Source organism: Xenopus laevis, chromosome 2S, assembly GCF_017654675.1.
Source record: "Xenopus laevis strain J_2021 chromosome 2S, Xenopus_laevis_v10.1, whole genome shotgun sequence".
NCBI lineage: Eukaryota > Metazoa > Chordata > Amphibia > Anura > Pipidae > Xenopus > Xenopus laevis.
Genome location: NC_054374.1, coordinates 107,749,245 through 107,774,744, shown reverse-complemented (window position 1 = coordinate 107,774,744; position 25,500 = coordinate 107,749,245). Strand labels below are relative to the sequence as shown.

General features: G+C 36.8%; 1 protein-coding gene across 4 annotated transcripts; it reads right to left on the bottom strand.

The window, feature by feature from the left end:
- On the bottom strand, positions 1-22,696 carry ankrd10.S (ankyrin repeat domain 10 S homeolog). Of its 4 annotated transcripts, none has more exons than XM_041584252.1 (7): positions 22,294-22,696; positions 20,552-20,728; positions 18,567-18,658; positions 6,636-6,871; positions 5,901-5,999; positions 1,977-2,492; positions 1-1,456 (listed from the first exon to the last, which is right to left on the bottom strand). In XM_041584252.1, exons 1-6 carry the CDS (start codon positions 22,495-22,497, stop codon positions 2,053-2,055), a joined length of 1,248 nt encoding a protein of 415 aa, XP_041440186.1. In that variant the 5' UTR covers positions 22,498-22,696; the 3' UTR covers positions 1-1,456; positions 1,977-2,052. The 4 variants fall into 4 exon arrangements, with proteins under 4 accessions (XP_041440186.1, XP_041440187.1, XP_041440188.1 ...); XM_041584253.1 differs by having other exon boundaries at positions 20,576-20,728; positions 22,294-22,694; XM_041584254.1 differs by lacking the exon at positions 20,552-20,728.
- Positions 22,697-25,500: the final 2,804 nt, after the last annotated feature.

Genomic DNA, 25,500 nt, shown 5'->3' with positions numbered 1-25,500 from the left:
ACTGGTGCAATAACTAGGATTTTATTCAAAATATTAGGGTCCTGCTTTCCATTTGCAAAATACAAGAAAAAGAAAAAAAGACAACATTTATATTAAAGAAAAGAAACAATTCTGCCAATATTCAACAAAAAATAAATGCAGTAGAACGTTATACACCATAGGTTAAAGCTTTTTTCTGAAAACAATTACCAGATAAGATTTTTAAATTTTAGGAAAACTAACATTTGTCAATGATGTGCAAAAGTGAATCTCGACAAATATACAAAATATACAAAAAAGCAAAAACACATTTATACAAAAAGGCTTCTGTTTGTATAAGAATATCAACACTACAATAGTGACAGGCAGCACAACTGCCACATCAAAAAGTAGTAAAAAACCCCCCAAAAAACAATGGAACATTAAATGATGCTTACAAGTAAAAAACATGCTGATGCCAAGGACACCACCATTATGTCTAGAATGGGACTGATATTTTAGATGGAAGCATTATTACCTATTGCTTGCAAAATTACAATAAAAAAAAATCCCCATTCTTTTCTGCAACAAGTGAAGTTTACTTATACGGTGGAGCAGATTAATTAAGGGTCGAATTGAAAATTCAAATTCTCTATTTTTTTTTTGGTCAAAACGGTCAAATTTGACTAGGGAATTATCCAAATGATTCGTTTTTTTTAAAAAAATTTGAATTCGAATTTGAGATTTATCATACTGTGGCCCCTTAAGAATTCAAATTAGACTGTCATCTAAAACCTGCCAAATTACTGTAGAAGTCAATGGGAGAGGTCCAGGGATCGATTTGGTGATGTTTGTAGCCTTCCTGACATTCGAAAAAACTCAAATCGAGTTTGGCCGCATTCGACTCAAGTTTCAGAGTCTGTAAAATTCATCCGAGTTTTACATATTTGATCTTATTACTAAATAGTCGAATATTTGAATTTCGAGTATAATCAAATTCATGCGAAAAAACACAAGAATTTGAAATTCGACCCTTGATAAATGTGCCTTGGTGTGTCTTTCTAAATGAACATGTTTTCAAAGCAAAAATGCAGCCATTTCCATCACATAAAATAGAAAATAAAGGATATGCAGGTGATTATGATACTAGAATGCAGTACATGCAACTTGGCAAGGCAGAACTAACGCAAGTAAATATCTATGTAGAGAATAATTCAAAATTAGAAAACACGTTGCTACAAAAATAATTACCGGAATATCTTTTTTTTTTTTTTAATCACCACTTGCATAGTACTGGGGAAAAAAAATTAAAAAGTTTTATCTAAACAAAATACTCTTTCAAAGAGTTGCCAATCTTATTCTAGACTGTACTTTTTGTCCAGAACTACTTTGAGGCAAAATATCTCATCTGCTTCCAAGAGAAAAGAACTTGCATGATGGAATCTTTGTTTGAAATGTCATTTACAAGGTGCAACCTAATGTCATAGTAAAACTACATTTTAAAGGGGACCCGTCACCCAAAAAAATGATTCAAAATCCTATTTTATCACATTAGTCAAGCAAAATGAACTTTAATTACACAATATAAATTATTTGAATGTTGTTTCCTTTAGTCTGGGAATTCATAATTATAAGAAGCAGACAGCAGCCATTTTGTGGACACTGTTATTAAGACAAGTCTTGTATCATCTCAGAATCTTGTTTGTGCACCAGAATGGGGGACCTGATGTCCATCCCCATGTCCTGGCTACACAATTAAATGGTGAAGAGAACTGGGGGAATGTGGGGAGAGCAGTGACATGTAGGAAGTGCTGAATGGAAAGTGAAAGTAATTGTCTGCCCCGCCTCTATGCCACGGGCATAGAGGAGAGGCAGACAATATTTGATTGACAGCTGAGATTTTTAAATGAGCTTACAGCTGCTATGAATGCTTTGATAAAAAATAGAAATTGGATTTCATGTTTAATTTGAAAAGGACTTTTATTATACAGATTTTTGTGTCTGGGTGACGGGTCCACTTTAAGGGAATTCTGTAGTTTTTAGGAATAACAGTTGTTTAAAAAAAAAATGTAAGTTTAGCAGGTATATTGCTTCTTAGAATCCTTGGTACTGATGGAGCGTGCTTATAAATGTGCTGTTGTATTTATGCTCAACTTGGACTGTATTGGAATGTTCTTCAACACTGCTGAGATCAGGAAAGCTTTCAGCTGTGTCCCCAAATCCATGGTAATGTCCAAAATGTAAGCTCTCCCCGAGACCATTAGCCCAGGATGGTTTTTGAGAAACCCAACTAGTAGGACTTCCATTTGTATGCAAAGATCGGCACATTGAAGAATTCACAAGCTGCTCTTTGTTCTCAGTAAGATTGCCATGTTGGTCCAGGTGTTCTCTGTTCCCATTTATTATGGTGACACTGCTGAATCCATTGGGAGAAGAAAGGAATTTGCCTGGGCTAGATTTGCGGAGATTTGCGGTGTCTCCATTGGTCGCTTGTCCATTTGTAAGTGTGCTGAAGAGTGCGCTACTGTTGACATCTGTATTAACAAAATAAACCTGTCACTAATCATTAGGAATAGAAATAACAAAGGATTCTAAAGTCATGCTTCAGGCCCAGCAGATTTATTAAAAATGTGTTTGTTTTTTTTTTACAACCATTTTGCCATTCCCACAGAACCCGGAAATGTAGAATATATGGGGCAGATTCACTAAAGGGCGAAGTGACTAACGCTGGCGCAAATTCGCCAGCATGGCGTCATTTTGTAACTTTGCCAATTCACTGGCATAAATTCGCTAGCGAAGACCTACTCTAGCGCTACTTCGCACCCTTACGCCAGGCGAAGTTGCGCTATGGCGAATGGGACGTAACTACGCTAATTCACTAACTTGCGCATTTTACTGAACGTTACCTCTTGCGCCAGACTTGTTCGCCACCTCAGAACAGGCGAAGTGATAGCTTCAAAAATAGTTGAAATTTTTTTTAAGTCCCAAAAAACGCTGGCGTTTTTTCCTTTTTTAAGGGTGATAGGCTGAAAAAGATCGTAAATTTTTTTGGGGGTACCCTCCTTCCCCCCTACATTTCCTAACATATGGCACCTAAACTATACAGTGGGCACATGTATAGGACAAAATAACAACTCTATTTTATGAAGCTTTCCCAGGCTTGTGTAGTGTAATGTATTTGCTGCTACATAAACGTCCATTGTACTTTAAACTGGCGCCGTATGCTAATTAGGCATCGCTAGCGTAACTTCGCTCTGCTTGAAGAATTAACGCTTGTGCAAATTCGCTACCGTTCGCCTCCCTGAGCGCAACTTCGGATTTTAGAGAATTAGCGGCGCCCTGGCGAAGTGCGGCGAAGGCGTCGCTAGCGCATTTTCGCTACTTAGTGAATTTGCCCCCATGGCACTTGGCAGTCAGGTATTTGGTTATTTACTAAAACTCAACATTTTCTCATTATTAAACAAAAAAAAAAAAAATTCAAACTCCCATCCCCAACTTAAGGACGTAAGGCATGAAGACCCAAATTACGGAAAGATCCATTATCTGGAAAACCCCAGGTCCCGAGCATTCTGGATATCATGTCCCATACCTGTACTCATTTTTCAAATTATCACCCAAAAACCACAAATTCTTTGGAGTATTGTATGAAACCCAGTGCAGATCATGATATCTTCCAGTTGTAAAAGGGACATCTGACAGACTTCTATATGACCTCGACAGGTTTGAGATGGAGTATTTTCAGATTGTGACTTTTAGCATATAGTACATTTCGAAAAAAAAATTGGGTTTTTTTTCCACAAAAAATGTTTTTAAAAAAAGCATTTAAGATTTAAGGCAGGTTACCAGGCACAGAGAATTTAGCCTGAAGATGGGCAATTTCTGTTGCGTATAATTATAAAATTTTAAACAATTAAAAAATGGAGCCTTGTACTAAATGTGTCTTTTGCAATAAATCGCCAAAAGTTTTGAATGCTAAGACTGAAAATATCTAGTTTTTAAAGAAACCTACCTAATACTTAATGGGAAGTTAACTCAATTAATAAAATGTAAAAAAAACAAACAAAAAATGCTAAAGTAATAGGTGCATCATATCACCTCAGTAATAACTGGATGCCTATGTAAACTTTGTAGCTAAAGACTTGGTACTATAACTGCCAATATCCCTTACTCAAGTCTAACACCGGAGAATATTGTGACCACACAGTAGAAAGGGCTAGAATTTTAATACACAAAAATGATAGGTATGTTATCATTAAAAATTCAGTGGCCAAACATCAAATCAGTCTATATTGTCCCTTATGAGAATCTCCTGAAAGTGCTAGCACTAGTGCTGGCAGCTGACAAGAGCAAGGGACAGATTTATTAAGGTTCGAATTGTAAATTTGAATTTTAAAGTTGTTTTTTTTGTTCAAAACTCAAATTGGGAATAATCCAAACTTGAATTCGAAGTTTATCATACCTTGACCCTGGGAACAACTCAAATTCGACCAATAGCCACCTAAAATCTGACGAGTTCATGTAGAAGTCAATGAAAGAGGTCCAGTGACCCATTTGAAGATGTTAATAGCCTTCTTGACATTCAAGTTTTTTTCAGAGAAAAAAAACTTGATTTGCGTTTAGTTGAATACGAATTGAATTTTCGGATCATTCCAATTCGATCGAATATTAGACGTTTGAATAACTTCCCATTTGAGTTTTAAGTATATACGAATTTATTATAGTAAAGATAAAAAAAAAATTTAAAAAAATCGAAAAACTAGTGGCACTAGTAGTTGCAAAAAGTGAAAAAATGTATTAAGCCCTCCAAAATTCAAGGCAGGCAACGTTTCTGACCCCTCTGGGCCCTTTTTCAAGCCCAGTGCCTGCCTTGCATTTTGGAGGGCTTCGTTTTTTTCCCTTTTTACAACTACTAGTGTGCCGCAATTTTTTCAGTTTGTCTACAAATATGTCTCCAGTTGCAGGCTTGAGACCTACACAAGCGAGCACCTACCATCACAACGGATGATCAAACCTACATGGGTGAGAGCACTCTAATTTTGAGTTACAATGAATTTGAAATTCGACCTTTGATAAATTTGCCCTGTTAGCTATTTAAGGCAATTCAGATAGGGTACAATAAAATTCATTTCAGGTGTTTTGACCACTAGTGTATGCACCTTTTCTGGCATCCTACTGGTGCTATGGTTTTCAGTATTCATACAGGATAATGTAGGTCAATTTCAGGTTTCTCTGAGTGTTTGAGATAAACAATGTAGCAATCAAAATAGCTCAGTGTACTATAATACTATGCATGTATCATAAAATGCCTATCCTCTACACTGGTTTACGCAACTCCTTAAAGAGTGTAAGAGATCTGGGGGAAAACATATGTAATTAAAGCTCAGTAAAGTGTACTTTTTAAAATAATTTCCTGCTATTTTAAACTAAAGCAAACGCAGTCTGATTTCACGTATTATGAACAAATTGTTTATAATTTTCCCATTATGGAACATAAAATTTAATTTTCATTCAATATTAAAATTTATTTAAAAATACAAGTAAATATATACTTAAGTGTGCTCAATGGAGAAGAATATGAAGGCATACACCATAACATTTTACACTGCATATAATAATGGAAGTGTGAATTGAGATGTTTTTATCAAGCTTTTCATAGCAAAAAAATGTAGATGGAATACCAGGTTTCTCTTTACAAGTAAAGCAGATTTTTACCAAAGTCTTTATATACTTGTAGAACAATGATAAAGTAGAAGAAAGCACACCAATCTGATGACTATTTTAAAAATAAGCATATTGACTGATGCAGCGAAAGGGAGTTTGTACGGCAGATACAGTATAAATATCAGAACCAGCTGGTCTAACAGATTCGCCCTCCTGGGGTTTCAGATCTTCAAGAATTCGAGAGCTGCTGCAGCAGTTGCCATTAAATTGCCCAATCCCACCTGATATCTCCATGCATTGAGTTTCAACGTGCATATTCTCATCATCTTCCTCCAAGCCTCCAGTCATAAACTCAGGATTAGCAGCTACAAACCCATTCACTGCATTCAACAGAAAGAAAAAATGTAAGTAAAATGAGCTTCTCATAAGTACTTTTCATAACATAATATTTTTCTGCACAACTGGGAAAGAGACCAGGACAGCCTGAAAAAAGCATGTCTGGTAGTGTTAACAAGACATTATCTCAAGCTTAGCAGAACCCAAAACTATAACCAGTGACCCTTGAATTATAAATGTACAAACACAAATCTCTTTCCTTGGTCCTGCCAGCAGAAAAAAAGCAAACAGAGCCTTTAGTCAGTTTCCACTGAATGCCCCCCTCAAAGCCGCCCCAGCCCCACAAACCTTTGTGAAGTCGATGCTCTGACACTGCTAACGGATATTCTAGATTGCTGGGCTGGAGGCGGAGCAATCCTTCCATAGGCTAATTACAAATGAAAACAGGACTGCAGCCTATGGAAGGATCACTCCGCCCCAGACCAGCGTCACTGAAACAACGCAGAAGATCATTTAGCAGTGTCAGAGGGTCGGCTTAATAAAGCTTTGTGGGGTTGGGGGCGGCTTTTAGAGGAAACTATTCGGCATGCAGCAGCTCCTTGATATGGACACAATTCTATGATTTTTATAGGAATGTGTCGGTTTCACTGTAATAATTGACAAACTGCATTAAAAATTACCTTCTGTTCTAGGTTTCTTGAATGCGGAAGCCTCAAAGTCATTGAAGGACCTTTTGCGGTTAGCAATCCCATTGAGGTGATTAGATGGGGTGCTCTCGTGAACACCATTTAAGGAGCTGCTACAATAGAAACCGTTGAGCCGACTGTTCTGGAAGTTTAGGAGGAACTGGGCGCAATCTCTGAACCCTTGTGAGTGTGCAAGGTCGGCAGCAGTCAAACCACTGGCATTCCTGATGCTGTTTAAAAAAATGTACAATTAGACCACAGATATAAAAGGAAGCCTTCAGTAACTTACTGAAGACAAAACAAAGCTTACAGTAAAATCTGAACTGTTCTTTCTTACTAGAGAGGCCTCTAAATTATTTTGAGATTTAACTCTAAATGCCTCTAGAGAAGGAAGAATACTTTTCAGATTTTTAAATGTAGAAATGAATCTGAACTAACACTAGCCCCTGAACCAAAATTATTTAATAAACATTATATAAAGGACTCATTAAAATACAAAATAAAAAACCCTCTCCTAAAGTTAACTTCCTGGTCAAATATATAAAGAAATCTGCCTAGGAGTTCAACAGTTTATTTCAGAGCACAGATGCCTAATTTGCCATGTTAATGCTAACTTAAAACACTACTGAACAGGGCATTATATTATTTTTTATGTAGATTATTAATTGTCTATGGCATTTTAGCATCTTGTGTATATTTATGGTATTATACGCTTTCTGTGCATCATAAATGAGGCTTTTTCATTCCAGATCTCAATCAAAATACTTAATTTACAGAACCTGCTGGCTACAAGTAAAGACAACCTCTGCTCTAGATAAAGAGCTATTGACTAGGTTTCTTCATGTTTGGATACCTGGACTGTGAAGTACAAAACAGCAGCAATAGTTGATCTTCACAAGAACACAGAGATGGCAATAAGTCCAAACAGCAACAGCACAAACTAGATATCCAAAGTAACAGCAATTTTATCTTGTAGGATTAAGGATTTCTTAAAAAAAAAAAAAAAAGTCTTCTACAAGCAGCGTTTGAAAGAAATGCTTAAAAGATTACAAACGTAGATGATGTTTTAGAAGATATTTTCCATGGCAACAAGGAAAATGGAACAAAAAAAAATATGAATTATATTTAATTGCAGAGGCGTGATGCACAAGAACAGTAAAAATAAAGAACTATCTGGAGAAAAGCCAATGTAGTACCGTTATTTAGAAGAACAATATATCATAACCACATCATTTTAGTCTAATAATCTTTATTCGTTTTGTTGGGGAACTTTGTGAACACATTTAGAGAGACAATATTCAAGGAGAATGTTAAATATACTAAATAGGTTGAGTCTGCATGGTTTAAGAAAGTAATACTGTGCCACATTAGGCTTATTCATTTCAATTATGAGTGGATTGCAATTTTGCTGATATGAAGATTTTAATATAGCTTTCTGCAATCTAATTTTAACAGATGACAACAAAAAACCGCAGGTCCAGGATAACACGACTGATTTGCAATTTTTGTGATACATTGGAATAGTAGGATAGAGCATTGGACTATGTTCACCATTTACTGGTGAGCCCAGTTCTTTTGTATAAATGGCAGTCTAGTCTAAAAGTGAAGGCATCTATTTTGCACTTTATATTGTACTGGTCAAGGTTAATTGATAATCGCTTGATCACTGAAGGACACCATGAAGAGGGATGAATACACATGCAACCTTTTAGAGGATTGCTTAAGATTTACGCAGTCTAGGCCTGCCAGCATAAAAAGTGTTTCTTTACTGCAGGGAAGTCAGGAAATTATTTTCAAAAAGATCAGTGAGTAGATCATATTCAGTTAAAAAAAATTAAGTACATTTTAAATATTACTAAATAAAATAGGAGCCGATGCAACTTATGCCACACTTGCAGTTGAGATTTCAAATAAAGGAGCATGTCCAGAGACCAAAGAGAGGAGGGAATAGAGAAAGAATCCTATTGCAACATGAAGCCAGATGGGCCTTCAGACTAAACACTGTGACACTAAACGGTTTAAACGAACATAATGAGTACCACTGGTTCCTCTAAGCAACAATAATAATCTTGTGGTTATAAATAGTATGCATTTAATGCAAATAAATATAAAGTTTCTCATGTAAGGGACTCCCCATTTCTGGTGAGTATCAGCCTTGTCAGTTGACTAGTAGTTCTAGTAGAATTTTGTGTGACGTAGGCAGCTTGGAGTGCAGCACCTCTAATGACTTTTCTGTGGTAAATTACTGTTCTTAGCTTTTTTCTTTTTTGAAGGTTGACTCTTATCTTCATGCAATGTGTTACATTTTGTAAAGGTCATAATTACACAAGAATAACGGATCACAATATACGGTATACGTTTATTGACTGTAAAAAAGGTTGGATACATATCAATTGTGAAACTTTTTTAATACTTAAAATGTATTCATTCAAAAAAAATTTTTGATTTATGCAAGATTTTGGTGAGGGTGACTATGGGCACTAGATGTGAGTCACAGGACCAATAACGTCCTGCTGAACTTCTGACACTGGAGAACCTCAATAAGGAAGGACAACACTGGATGCTCTATGGGATTGCAGAGAATGTCAACGTAAAGGATGCTCAGTGGGACTGTGAAGTTATAGGAGCGGTTGGCAAGATGGCAGACACAAGTGTTGAGTGGTTGGCAAAGCAGTGATGTAAACTGAATGGTGCCTGTGCGTCACACGCACACTTCTCACGTGATTTTGGAAACGGAGGACAAGTTAGGGGAGATGGAGATTGTGGGGTATTTAAACACTAGCGGGCTAAATGTATGTGTGTGTATTTGATCACTGAAGAAGGGGCGAGAAGCCCCAGAAACGTTTGATTTTTCAGCACCAATAAAGGTTTTGAGGTACTTTCAGTACACTGTCTTGAATTGGATGAGTGCATCTTCTTCATTATTGCCAATTCCCACACAGAGCCACACGATTTGAAGGTGGAATTTACAAATCTCAACGAACCGCGAGTGTATTGAACCCTATGTACATTGACTTATGCCACATAAAGGGCCGAATATGTGAAATGCGAGGCAGTTATGAAGGTTCCCACCAGAACTCCTTTTTACTCAATTCTCTTTTCCCCGGATGTTTGGCTTAACATCACAATATAGTATAATCGTAAAAAGATAAGAACAGCACTCATATATTGTTTAGGCCAGCCAGTTTGATGTAGGTAATCCAAGGATGGGTTCTTCTAGATTTATTCTGACAAAATGGTTTTAGACAATTAAAATAAAAATTATAATCCCATTCCGACAAGTGAGGCCCCCGTAAAAAAAGAAAAGAATACAATTATCGCACAGAATGTAAAGGACAAAGAGCATGAGGAGAACATTTACTACTATGAATACACAATATTTTCAGCAATTTTATGAAGTTTCCTCAACTGGATCAGTTATAAATAGGGAGAATAATCTGGCTACAATTGGTATAGGTCAACTTGTCTGTCTTTGTTTAGTTGGGCTGATTCGGTCCATAAAAATACTCAAGTTACAGCTCAAACAAGACACTGCCATCGTCTGCCAAGACAATACAGGTTGTTGTGAATGAAGCCACATAAAAATTGAGACTATATTCTCTCCTGAGAGATGTAGCAGGCTTCAAGGTTTTCTTGTGATTTAATCCAGCCTTTGTAGAAGCAATGTCATCTAAAATCTTCAGTATAGTATGCCAAAAATATGAAAGTATGAAAAAAAATAATGAATGAAACAAACAAGTCCAATGTACAGAAGGAGAAATACTTTGCTGCACTATTAACGTAAGCTATTATTAATTCATCCAATCCGAACATGTAAAATTAAGACCCCAAGTATATTATTGTATTAAATGTTTGAGGGCAAGTATTCTTACATTTCCGTTTTGTTTGTGAATTTGCTTGAGTTGCTGATTTTATACCAAATAATGTTCTCCATAAAAAATAAATGAATACATCTCCTGGTTATCTTCCAGCTCCATACATAAAAATTGAGGCTATATTCTCTCCTGAGAGACGAGGCAGGCTTCAAGATTTTTTTATGATTTAATCCAGCCTTTGTAGGAGCAATTCTTCTTAAACAGATTGCTAAAATCTTCAGTTTGTCCTCAAGAATTAAAAAAAAAAAAAAAAGTATAGTATGCCAAAAATATGAAAGTATTAAAAAAAGTACAGAAGGAGAAATACTTTTCTGCACTATTAACCTAACCCATTATCAGTTAATCCATCAGAACATGTAAAATGAAGACATCATGGATATTATGGTTTTAAATGTTTGAGGGTAAGTATTCTTACGTTTCCTTTTTGTTTTCTTTGTGAATTTGCTTAAGTTGCTGATTTGATATCAAATAATGTTCTCCACAATAAATAAATAAAACTCCTGGTTATCTTCCATCTGCATTAAATTGAGTTAGAACATTTTTCCCCCAAAATGTGAAAACTGTAGTGTTCCTTTACATAGTTTCCCAGAGTGTGTAGAGTTCCACAATGGCTTGTAAGTAGATGTATTAATAGGCAGCTGCTTGGAGATTATACTGAGCTTTAGCCAGCAGGACTGTTATATTCTATGCACTGTATTGTGCCTTTATTGGTAGCCCCATGTTATGATGCCATACTCACGCCTGCAAGATTAACAGCTTTGTACCTAAATTTGTATGTTAAAATCAGAAAAAGACTGTGTCCCTTTCAAATGAACCACATAAGATGTATAATTAAAACATTTTAATCAGTCGATACATAGCTATACATACGCAGATCTGCGGTAAGAAGAAATTTGTTATGCAGCAAATTGATTCCTGTAACCAATAAAAGGGGCAAAGCAAAGGTTACATTAGAAGAATAAAAGAACCATTATAAAACAATTACTTAAATGTCAAAACGTTAAAAAAAATGCCATGAGACAATTTAAATTGGGGGGCGGATGTCGTTTAAATATCAGTATCTTTCACCTATGAAAACAAATTAAAACAATGCTAGCCTCCTCTGATCTGGTTAGTTTAATAAATACAGTAGTGAATGAATAGTAGATTAAAATATGCATGCAAATCTATAAAGTCTATAACTGAATACCTATATTAGCATTAAAACCAATCACCGCAACAAATACCTCAACAGTATGCCTTGTGTGCAGAAAGGAAGCGATACTGAACACTCAATGCCACAACTGTAAGGTTTTCGCAGAAGCGCCTGTGGCAGTTTCAGCAGTTTCTATTTGGGATGCTCCCCTTTCTAGGATTACTTGAAAAAATCAAGTCAAATAGAATTACGTAGCTGTAAAACATTGACACGTGTAGTTTTTTTCTTCTTTTTTTACAGTTTCAAAAACGTCTAATTGATTTCAAGAGGGAAATGGCAAATTACAGAAAAATTCAAACAGGAAAAGTACCATTTAAGGGATCAAGATACATCTTTATATGAAATAGATAACCAAAGTGATTATGCACATGTAACCACTGGTGTATCATATGTATTGGACATCTTAAAAATGATGTATTTCTATAATTTAGCATTAAAGTTGTTTTGTTTTCGGCTTTTTTTTTATTATATATATTTTAGAAAAAGAGTTAAACAGGATTTGATAGCTTCTGCAGATTACAGACTGTAGGAAATAGGTTTGCTTTCAGTTGCCAGTATATGCAAAAACATGTTTTGATCCAATAATTAAATGCTGCAGACACACTACATAAGCCGTTCAATATTAAAATCAGCCACAACACATTTTTGAATCACTTACCTGTATGCTATTTAATACAACCACATCTTACAGAATAAAGAGCAGGGTGGAAGAGTCAAGCACACTAGATTACTGTACATTTATACATAAAAATATCTTCATAAATTGTAGACATGTGGCAATTTTTGGACCACATAAAAATATGTAGGATTTATTTTTACTAAAGGTGTTCAAAATTACTTTGTTAATCCCAAAATTCAAACCAATCCAAAAGTTACAGATGCCATTCCTTTACAATCTCAGACTGTTAAAGGAGAAGGAAAGGCTAAAACTAAGTAAGCTTCATCAGAAAGGTCTATATAAATACACCAGTAAACCTTCAAAGTAATGCTGCTCTGACTTCTCCGACTTCCTGTTTTCATCTTAAACCTCCGGGCTAGGGCTTGAGCATGCTCAGTTTGCTCCCCTCTTCCTTCCTCCCCCCTGCTGTAATCTGAGCCCAGAGCTATGAGTGAGCAGGGAGAGACTCAAGCAGGAAGTGATGTCACACCAAGCTAATATGGCAGCTGCTATCCTAAACAAAAAGAAAGAATCTAGAGCTATTTACTCAGGGATGATAAAGCATTCTGCAGAATAAATAGTCTTATATCTTGCACTATTGTGGCTAATCTATTGGCAATAAAATGCCTCAGTAGCTTTCCATCGCCTTTAAAGATCTCGATATAAAGCTCTGAGCATACATGAAACAGAGTAAATGAAAAAGGCTCTGTATATACCAGATATGGTAATAAATCTCAAACCACAAGTTATCACAGTTAATGGTATACACAAGTTACTTTTCAGATCTATGCCACAACAGGTGAACAAAATAAACTGACTGTAAAATTGTATTCCATGAGAATAAAGGAATGAAGTAAAACACATGGGATTAAGGATTAAGTAAATTCTTGTTTGGAACAAAGCAAACAAAAGTGGAAAGAAAAACCCAACAGTTTTAGGTGCATAAGATAAAAGACGATTTTTTTTGTGCAGCAACATTTGCTCAACCCCTTTGGGGAAAGTATACTAAGGGGTAGTCAGAACTGCAAATATGGAATCTCAAATTTCACCTCAGCAATTGTTAATTCTGACCCCTGGTTCAGAAACAGACCCTAGTATTTAAACCAGAATCCAAAATGCTCCTAATATGTAGCCTTTATGAGATGATGTGACAAAGGCTATGCATTGAAATTGTTTTCAAGTACAGACCACCAGTGATATTTCTAGGGTTTAAACAGCTCGTTATTATAAAAATGTTTTTATTTCCTGAATTTTATAGGGCCAAAACATTTCCACACTGCTTTACAAAGATTACATTTACTAAATTATTAAGATAATAATTCTTAGGCCAGAGTGAAACCGGCACCAGATATTATTCTTCATTTCCTACAAGAATTGCTACCCGTCACCCAAAAAAATTATTCAAAATCCTATTTTATCACATTAGTCAACTTTAATTACACTATATCAATTATTTGAATCTTGATTCCTTCAGTCTGGGAATTAATAATTATAGCAAGCAGACAGGAGCCATTTTGTGGACACTGTTATTAATTCAAGCCTTGCATCATCTTAATCTTGTTTGTGCACCAGAATGGGGGACCTGATGTCCAACCCAATCACTGGTTACATAATGAAATGGTTAAGTGAGCGGGGGGAATGTGGGGAGAGCAGTGACATCTATTAAGTGCCAAATGGAAAATTAAAGTAATTGTTTGGAAGTGTGCAGGCAAAATTTGATTGACAGCTGGGATTTTTAAAGGAGTTTACAACAGCTATGAATGCTTTAATAAAAATATAAATTTCATATTTAATTTGAAAAGGACTTTTTATTATACAGATTTGTGTGTCTGGGTGACAGGTCAACTTTAAGGTTTAATATAACATTTAAAAATACAATTAACAGGAGCCTTTAGTGTACATTTGCAAACCTATTTTAAATGCCTATCTCCAGATTTCACTAAATGCATTTAAAGGATTTCAAGCAATGATGTCTGATTATAGCATCAATTCTTGTCAAACAAATGCAAACATGTCAAATACAGTTTACCTTATAAAATTACTACAAATATTTAAGTTGAGAGAGTTAGTATTAATACAGGGGCAATAAAATATTGTGTGTTATTTCACAAGTCCATACAGAAATATATCCTTTATTTACATAGTACCATACTTTAATAGCATTATACAGGCAGTCCCCGGGTTATGTACGAGATATAATCAGTAGGTTTGTTCTTAAATTGAATCTGTATGTAAGTTGAATGATTTTGAATGTGTAGTTTTTATTTCTAAATTACACTGTTTACACTGCAAATAATTCCATGTAACACCATGTAAAATGTTATTCCTAACCCAACAAGTAGTAATATTGGTGTGTATGCGCCATCTTCGCTAATTTTGCCTGGTCATGTGCTTTTAAAATGAGCCAGTGCTTTCTGACAGGCTATTGTTTCTCCTACTCAATGTAACTGAAGGAGTCACAGTGGGACATGGATTTTTACTATTAAGTGCTATTCATTTATCTACCAGGGAGCTCTTATCTGGCTACCTTCCCATTGTTCTGATGATATGGGGGGGGGGGTGGATGGGGCAGATATCACTCCAACTTGCAGTACAGCAGTAAAGAGAGTGTCTGAAGTTTATCAGAGCACAAGTCACATGACTGGAGGCATCTGGGTAACTGACAATATGTCTAGTCCCATGTGAGATTTCAAAATTAAATATAAAAATCAGTTTGCTCTTTTGAAAAACATATTTTAGTGCAAAGTCTGCTGGAGCAGTACTATTAACTGATGCATTATGAAAAAAACATGTTTTCCCATGACAGTATCCCTTTATTTTTTCCCATATAAAGAGTCTCTCTGTAAAGCTGGATAAATATTTGTTTAAAAAAGCAAATAGGCTTGTTTTTTTAGTATTTATGCTAGGTAATTTATACTCTAATACAAGATATAACCCTTTTCAATACAAATTTTAAATAAATTAGTCTTTCAAAAAAAACCTGAAAATTGTTTCTGGAGGCTTTATGGGGGGGGGATAGGCAAATCAAACAATAAGGTGAAATCTGGTCACAAATCTCAATTTATTGTATTAAAACAGAAGCAAAATAATCTTGTGTTGCTCTTTAGTACAGCAGACAATATCATGCATATCTTCCAAAAGGCTGCAACTATCAGCAGTGTTTAGCAAACGAATATGGACTGTAATGTTTATTTTGCATAATTTTACCTAGCAGTACAAAAGAAGTGTTTTGTTCTGTACCATGCACTATAATACATAGATATTATATTTATCTATGTAGTACATATATGGAACTAACTACTGTGTAACATATTCAATATTTTACTGTAGCCAATGGAAACTGAAAAGTAATTTCTATCAATGTAGCATGCTCTGCAGTGATAGAAACACCTACTTAGTTTCCCTTGGCTGCCAAACTGCTCTAGTAGGCAGGAATGCTGCCAGCCATCACTAGCAAGAGGATCAGAGCTTTCTTTTTTAACCTGTGAGGAAAAGAACAAGCCATTTTATATGTTATACAGTATAGAAGATATAATATATAGTACAAAATGGCTCATTTCACTTTGAATTACAACTAGTAAGGATTCCCTTTAAAGTGCAACTTTGGTCTAGAAATAACTAAACATTAGCGTTGGAGCACTGAACACAGCTTCAACAGCAATCCATGAAAATTATGACCTTTTTATTTCCTCTTTTGTTATGCAATACAGATATAGGATCAGTTATCCGGAAACCCATTATCCAGAAAGCTTGGAATTATGGGATGGTCATCTCCCATAGACTCTATATTAATGAAATAATTCAAAATTAATATTTATTATTACTTTTAGCAGGTTTGGAGATCCAAATTTCAGAAAGACCCCTTTATACGGAAAACCCCAGGTCCTGTGCATTCTTTATAACAGGTCCCATACCTGTATAAGTAGCCACCTCCTCGTGTAGCTGGCAGTTTTTGTTTACATTCCTCATGGTGGAGGATAAACCCAATGTGCACATGTGAAACGCTTTAGGAAAGAGCACCAGGCATAAATGCTACAGGAGATAAATGTGTATTTTCCTTCCGACAGTCCTTTTTGCTTTTACTTACTGAAGCTTTAATTAGGGCTAAGGCACACAGATATATTCTTTGCTGGCATTTTTCTGCTTCTAAAGAAGCACCCAACACAGACACCTGGCATTCACTCCAATGAAAAAAGGGTTTAAGTGCTGGAATTATTCAGCTCAAAAACTTAATGGATTTGGTCATATTAGTGCCAGTTCTGCAGTTGTCACACTTCCAATTCAAATAAATAGAAAGCAGCAATAGACAATGTGCCATTAGCTACTAAATTTTGCCTTCCCTAGAAGTACGGTAACTGTCTTGCTTGACAGTCTTACCACAAGCTCTCACCTCCAACTGGCCTCTTGTGTTTTAATTACATTACAGGAAGACAGAAAATGATGTGACCCCGCAGTCTAGAGGCAGAACATCTTATGAGGGCTGGCCTGTCAAACAGAGTCAGAAATTACACCCTCCATAGTTCTAACAACTGCCTATTTTGCAATAACAAGTAGAAATATAGGCAAGATGCTATTGTAAGCACAATTTAGCAAGAACATGTTAATCTTGCAGTAACCTTTTTAATAAAGGATAGGGGGACCTGAACTTAGCTTCCTAGGGATACTGTTTATTTTAAATGTATGGTGTTCTATAAAATGCCCCGTCACAAAAAAAGCCTTACTTATTTGATTAGCTTATATGAATAGTACCATTATTGGGAACAAGCTGCTCTATGACACACCATTATGCCTTTAGGAAAGTTCCACCCATTATTTTGTGCATACAGTATTTTAAATTGTTACTTAAAAGGCTTTTTGTGCCACTAAAAAGTCGTCTTTATCCTTCAAGACAAAGGAAAGCTGACAGCAACGAGCAGCCTAGTTCATACCATGGAAAAACATGATAGATCACTGGCTATCACACAACTATCTTGTGTGTGCACACTATACATTTTTACAATGGAAGGATACATACTTTTTTTAGGTGGGAATTACTAACCCTCTTGCAACAGTGTAAAAAACAACAAAGAAATATATAAAATAAAATGTAGTTGGTTTGCAGCATTTAACTAAAGCAAAACATGTTCTGCAGTCATGATTTCAAAATCTTAATGGTTCATATCATTGCTATTTTTATTGTATAATCAGAATACCAGGACATGCATATTATCTTCTCTTTTTAACTTAAACCTTTAAAGATAAAAGTGGTTAATTACAATATAAATTAGTGTTACAGTGCTGTTTGTAGTTTTTGTAATCTGTACGTTTTTTACTTGTACTATAAGTTAAATTGATACTGGCACGTTCCTATAAAAATCATAGGAGCGTGTCAGTATGTATGTATATTTTTATTTGTAAAGCACTCCTCGACGGCAAAGCACTGTACAACAAAACAATAAATTAGTAGTAACAAACAAGGGGTCATTGGAATGAAAAGTAACAATAAGTGCATTATTAGAAATACAATTCACGTAAATATAAAAAATTATAATTACAATACAGATTAAGTGCTGAGTGTCAAGGAAACAAAAGGCTAGAGGACCCTACCCCGTAGGTCTTACAGTCTAAATGACTGTATGAAGTAGTTGCTGCACCTGGAATAGTTTCCCTGAAAGCCCCCCAGCCCCACGAACCTTTGCGTAGCCGACCCACTGACACAGCTAACTGATCTTCTGCCTTGCTTCCGTGACGCTGGGCTGAGGGCGGAGTGATCCTTCCATAAGCTGAAGTTCTGTTTTCATCCGTAATTAGCCTATGGAAGATCGCAGCACACCCAGCCCAGTGTCACAGAAACAGCACAGAAGATCTTTTAGCAGTGTCAGGTCAACGCAGGTTCTCAGGGCGGTTTTGAGGGGGCTTTCAGGGGAATTATTGCGGGTGCAGCAACTACTTGATACTGACACATTCCTATGATTTTTATAGGAACGTGTCTGTATCTCTTTAATATAAATCTTAATTAAAAATCATAACATGCTCTCTTATCTGGGTAGTATAGGTTATTACTATAATTATAAAATGTAAGTAAATCAACAAATTAGTGATACAGCATGTATTAGTGAGTTTACTCACTTATTACTGGTTTTGGGAAAAGTGTTCTGACTAGCCTACTCCAAGTGATATAAAAGGATAAAGCAAAGAAATATAGTAAAATAACATACTCTATTTGCGCTCCATTGGATATTAGGGCCTTTAGGCAGTCCATGCTACCAGCCCTTGCTGCCTTATGGACAGGGGTTTCACCAACATAATCCTAAAAAAAAAAAAAGACAAAATAAAGTGGTAAACATCAGAAAAAATTAGCAATGCAGTTGACAATCACACAGTCTTTCAGCGACATACTGACTTCAACTTAGATTTTTTTATTATCAATCTTGCCTTGAAAGAGACAATATACGTCTGCATTTAACACAAGCTTATTAAGGTGTTTGGTCAGGTGTTTGGTGTTCGTCCAATGTTTTCATTATAAAAAAATCCAAAAGCAAAAGTGAAACTTAAGATCAGTTTCTGGTTACTCTTAGGGCTCATACAGATAAGCTGCTGGAAAATAAAGTTCCACCTGTGTACAGCGCTACTTGCATCATCATGAGGACGGGCACATAGAGAAGAATTGAATGCATCTGGGCCTGTACTCCCCTGCGGCTGAAGTGACAAACGTAACGCAGCCCAAAACACTCATCTGTATGAGCCCCTGGTTCTTTGGAGCTCATGCTCTCGACACCAGTGATTTTAAATAACTTGTACAAAGCAACAGGCACTTTTTTAAAATACAAATCCTAATTAACGTTATTATTACCCTCTTCAATTATATAGTACCGACATATTCCGCAGCGCATTAATATACAAGACATTAGGCTCTGCAAACCACTAGGAAATAAACCTGTGACAGAATAACTGTGGCTAAACTTTTTATTTTCCCAATTCACTTGAGAAATAATGCGCACTCCTCGGATACTCATGCAGAGGTGAAATTCAAAAGCAGCTTTATTTCACAGACATCTTTCCTAGGAAAGAGGTCCGTCAAATAAATATGCTTTTTAATTTCACCGCTGCCCGAGTGACCTTGGATTGCACGTAATTTCTCAAGTGATTTGTTTGAAGTCTCCCCTTGCTGAGGGTTCAGGGCACTGCACCTGGACCACAGACCTGTGACCTTAGAATATACAACGTATTGAACAATGAGTGCATATTACGCATTGTCATAATTGTGAATACTTCTAAGAGTTGTCGGGTTTGAGCATATCCAGTTTTGTTTGTATTGTAAACTTTATTTTCCAGCAACATAAAATTTAATAAAAGTGTAGCCTGACATTCCAATGGGTAATAAAAGACAATGCAACCATGGCAAACCAAATTCTAATGGCAGGCCACATTTAAATGCTTATCAATCAAATGCCTTTAAAATGAATGACATCTAAAGCATGATATTAATTCAAATGGGATGCTGTTGGAGCTTAATATAAATTCATTGTGTATCTGCACTCTTCTGCTTGTGAAGGGCTAAAAGCAACAAGTATCATATCTTGTGTGCTTTGACTTGAACAAACATGAATAAAGTTTACTATATTAAAAATATAAAATGCCTTTAAAAAAATATTTAGTTCCCAGTATAATGCACTAAATGTGTACAGAGAAGCAGAAAAGGGGCATATAAGAGCAAAATGGGGATTAATAAAATTCCACCAACTATCAAAAAATTTGAAATATCTAATAACCATATCATATGTATTGTTTTGAACCATGTTAACACACGCTAATTTATACTTGTTTAAGTGTTAATTTATTTATATTTTAGACTTTCTTGCATTTACTTTTACAGTATTAGGCCAAAGCTTGCTGGTGTTTGTACAGCAGCAGCAGATGAATCATTGGCTGCCCCACAACTACGACGAAGGAAGAGGTGAAATTTGTTTATCTATCAATATCAGCTTGGACCATAAAGCTACGTCTGTTAAGCATATGGTGTTGCAGCAACACTGAAAATATTGCATGTGTACTGGTGTGGATATTTAGGAAACTAGTTCCCTGTCTGGGGGAACTAATTCATTCATAATAAAAACAGAATTATGAAAAAACAGCAAAAACACTAAGTAGAAGTTAAACAACAAAGTAAGTTTATGTTTGGTTTAAAAAAAAGTAGTCTGACCCTGCTAAATTTTGAACAGTTCACCTGTTTGTTTATTTGTGCACCTGCTTGAATCAACCACATCAAACACTGGGGATGACCCCCGAAAGCCGCAATATGAACTGGAGTTTGTGCAAACCGAGTTGTAGAGGCATTCACTGAGCATCCTGCTCCAACCAGCTGAATAAGACACTCCAGCTACACCGCAGAGGGGAAAAAAAAAGGAAGGTATTAGGATCTAATTTCCTAGTTGCAACACACATTACAGTTCTGGCTGAGCAACATGTTCTGCACAAGTTATTAAAAAAAAGAAGAAAAAAAAAGAAAAACAAATACATACATTTTTGGTTTAGTAAATCTTGCAACTACAGTCAACTTATGTGCAAAGAAATATTGCTTCCTGCACACACACACACACAACACACTGATTCTGTGATCATCTCTATTCCTTTTATTTGAACACCTGACACAGAGAGCTCATTTGCATAAAGTAATGACCTTTGCAATGTTTTTGCCTTAAGCTGTCCATAGACGTGCAGATAAAGCCTAAGTGTTGAACAATCGTCCATGCCAATCTTTGGACCTGCCAAGAACCATTCACATTAAATAAAGTAGTAATCAGACGATGTTCTGCCCCAGACAGCAATCGTAAAAAAAAGGTATGTCTGACAAATAGTAGTCACAGTCTCCTGGTAGTAAATCTTTCAACCTGTCTGATCGACTGAACAGCCGATCGCCATAGCATGAAAACGTCCGGACACTCCACACTTGGGCCGGACATCGTACGAATCTTCCTTTCGTTAGATAGTCTCTTTGCCTTAGTAGGCTGCCTGAAAGAGCCAGTCTATATGCATATGGTATAGTGCTGCTAACTTGCTGAGCTTGAGTCCTAGGTTCATTTCCAGACAGGGAACTATTTGCAAGCAGTCTGTACACTCATCGATTGTCTGCGAGTGATTTCTTAGTAGTACTAGAGTTTTATGCAAAAAAAAAAAAAAAACCCACAGAGGCTGCTTAACTGTCTCCTGATCAACTTGTCCTTAAAAAGTGTGAATGTTTTATATTTTGAGTTTCACTGGGGCAGGGACTGTGAATGATGTATAGCCTCTACAAAGTGTTGCTGAATAAATCAGCAGTACAAAAAGGATAATAATAGCATATGCCAGCAGGTCACTATTTGTAATTTGCAATAAGTCTTAATGTGTATGCAGCTATGGGATGTACAGCCTGTAGCAGCTGAAATCCCCAGAGCTGTTTATAGGGGGATGTAAGGAGAGGCAGCTTGTACACCTGTAGCTCGTGAGCAACTATTTGCACACACACAGGCCTCAGTGCATAATAAAGCAACGCATTGTGCTGGCACTTGGTGTTGGGGAGGTCACCTGCCAGAGAGGCATGACGGGAAGTGGCTGAAGTGAAACAAAGAGTACAGAGAATACAGAAGCGCCGCAAATAAAAGTCCCTCGTACACATTCAAACATCTTCCCCGCCCTTGTTTGTTTTCTCAAACCCCTCCCTGAGCTCAGTCTCCTGCCAAAAACCACAACCACTGACATGACCCCTCCCACGCCATAACATTCCCGCCCCTCCGCCATCTCTCCGAGTTCCCTCCTCCTTTCTTTGTCCCATTCCATGTCACGCCCCCTTTCCATTAGCAGCTTTACAAGTATCAGAAAATGGCGCCAACCCCGCCTCCCCATTGTCTTGGCACTGACATTTCGACTTAGCGGTGCTATTTCTTCCCCGGCTAAAGAATGAATCACCTTGCCGAAGTGCGCGGCCCAATGTATGGGGGTCCAGCCGTAGCAGGAGTCCTCCTTGCCGAGCTGCAGCGCGGTGTTTCCCGGAGGGCCCTGCAGTAGTGAGCGGAGGCAGCTTAGGTCTCCATCTCGGCAGGCGCGATGTAAAGGGAAACGCAGACTGAGCACCTCCTCGCTGGAGAAGCCGGATTCTGAGCACACAGACATGACTGACCACACACTGCTTTCACACGCGCGCACTCACACTTCCCACTCACTCAGCGAGCCTGGAGGAGGGACGTTCAGGGCAGCGCCCATTACTGAATCATATCCAGCCAATCAGAGCTGGAGCACGCCTAGAGGGTGGGATGAGTATGTATACACTGGCTCAGCATGGCTACAGGAACACTAACACGCACTATACGGTGGGCAGTGCACTGAAGTCTCCTCATAAAAAAGAAGTGCCGGCCGGTACCACAAATTTGGATGGAGTAAAGAGAACAAACTTGTATTACTCTTTGAAGCTGAACAGACAATAGACTGACTAAATAGCAATATAGTGGAAAAAAAGTGAAATTAACTACAGGCCAGGCAAATAATAAAATATACAGCCTCCCTAACCATTTGTTTTAGGTCTTTAATGATATGGTGATTTTTCTGCAGCAGCGCTACACTCATTCACTAAACCACAGGCAAAAGCATTTGTGTGATTATAATGTCCCTCGTACTGCATTTAGCTAATGTTTATTTCTGGTTAACACTGCTACTATTCTGCAATAGTAGATAAAAAAAACAGTGTTAATTAATGTTTCCCACCTACATTGGAACATCGACATAGGAAAATGGCTACCTGCCCTCTGCTGGCTGGAGACAGAAGAGACAGGGAATTAAATCTGAAAAATGTCATTGAATGTAGCACATAATAAAGGTAAGTAGATCGGGAAGCATACCCAACACTTGTATACATTCATCGTGAATGCCAGGGTTCTCAATTAAAAGGACACTTATACAAATCCTGTGGGTCCGTTGATTTTAACCCAGCTCTTGGCTATGTATCTTTTTTAAATTGTCCCCTTTAAACAGGAATGTTGGCGACTTGGCATACATGTTGTACACAAAAGCATGGATTTAGTCACAGTATGGCAAGAGTAGTAATAGAGACCTATTTGGCCTAAGACTGCCTGTCATTTTCTGTTAAATGATAGCAAAACATAAATATTTGACATGTTATGCAAGTTAATGAAAATTGTATTTCCAGCATTCAAACAAGCACTAGTTGTGAGTAATCATTTTGCTTTAAAATGTATGGAAAGTTTGAAATTTTTCAGAAAACGAATCGCCGCATGTGATTAGTGCCGGCAATTTTTCATAGTTTATGAAAATGGCTGCCTCTGTGGTTATACAGCAGCATGTTTATATAAACTGTAGTAAAGTTTCTGAAGAAACCACAGAACGTTTCCCAGTGCTGGGCAACAGTACATTATATTGTAATTAGCTTGATACACTTTCATTTTTTGGCGTAACTCTTCCTTTAATTTTCAACACATTTCATTAATTTTTTACTTCATAGAAAACTATCTCCCTTCAAAACCTCTGGACCTCATAAACTATTAATAGACACAGCTCTAAGTTCCAATTTTCACACAAACTTACATCCAAAACAGCATCAATAAAGTGCTTGCAAATTTGCTTGTTGCACCTCTTACTGTGATTGGCATGCAAGGCACAGTGCACCACATAGAGATGCAAGGGAACATTAAAGGAGCTCCAATTGAATACTGTGCAATACTAGGGTTGCCACCTTTTCTAGGAAAAAATACCGGCCTTCCTATATATCTTATATCCTATATCTTCTTTCCCTATTAATAACATTGGGATCAACCATAATTTTTACCGGCCAGGTGGCAACCATATGCACAACTGAGGGGCATGTAAGTAAATGTCCATGATGGCCATAATGTCACCAGTGCAACTCGTATACAATGCAGATTGTACCATGAACCTATTCATGTGGCTACTTATACAATTTTGCTAAGATACAAGGAAAACATTGCATAGTGTGTAAGAAAACATGGTAAACTTCACTATTATTTTCCATTATGCACTTTACCATCATGAGGAAAGATGCTGTACTTTTCGGGGGTTAGGTTTTTGATGCTGAGTTCTGTGTTTCAATTTGAGTTTGCCTTGTAATATATGGGCACTATTTAAGTAGTTAAATTTTTCACCATTTTGTGAAACAATTTTTATGAGATTTGTATGACGTGTTTGAAGCTGTAACTTCTACCATTTCCTGAATTTTGCCTTTCCTGTCTGGCAATTTAATTGACTTGCCAGTTACTCTGTGAAGTGGGTAAGATGTCTCCTTATGAATCAAGCATTACTCCCCTTGACATTTTTACTTCCAGGTGATATGAATACAAATTGCCATTAGTTGAAGTGCCTGTATTTCCACCTCCCTCTACTCTAGTATCATTGAAATGATCTTGCTCTTTACTGAAATTGTTCTGCAACTTACCTCTAGAAGTAAGGGCATTTATTTAAACACTTTAAGAAGAGAAAGTTGTTGGTGCAGATTAAGTATAACCTGGAGTGCTTTCGCTTCACTAGTCTTCCTTAACTTTAAAATTAAAATGATTAAAATATAATTTACTGTTTCCCTGCACTGATACAACTGGTGTGTTTACTAGAAAGACTACTATAATTATATAAACAAGCTGAAGTGTAACCATGGGGGTAGACATTCAAAGCACAGGTTATGTAGAAAATAACAGATGCACTCTGTAGATTGCCATTGTATTACAGAGCTTATGTTATCTATTAAGTAACCTGTGCATTTTTTCCTTTTTTAGCTTGAACGGCTGCCCCCATGGCTACACAGTAGCCTATGTATATGAACTATAGTGTTTCTAAAGCAAACACATAACGTTTACCAATGCATAGCAACAGTATATTATATGCGGTAGAGTGACCAAAACAATGTGGGAAAATGTGTGTTTTCCCTTTACGTTCTCCTTAGTGGGAGAGGTAGGCACCAGGAAGGGTGTTTATAAAGAGAGAATAGGTTCTCTGTTTAAAGGATTTGGTGGCCAGGTCCTGGAAGCTGGAGTATTCTGGAAAGAACAGGCAAGACAGGTACTCCGATCTAGAAGTCCAGCTCGTGGATTAGAGCTCACCTTCCACAGGAAGGCTGTCCTGTGGAAAGGTATTTAGTTCTAGTGAGGCTGTTAG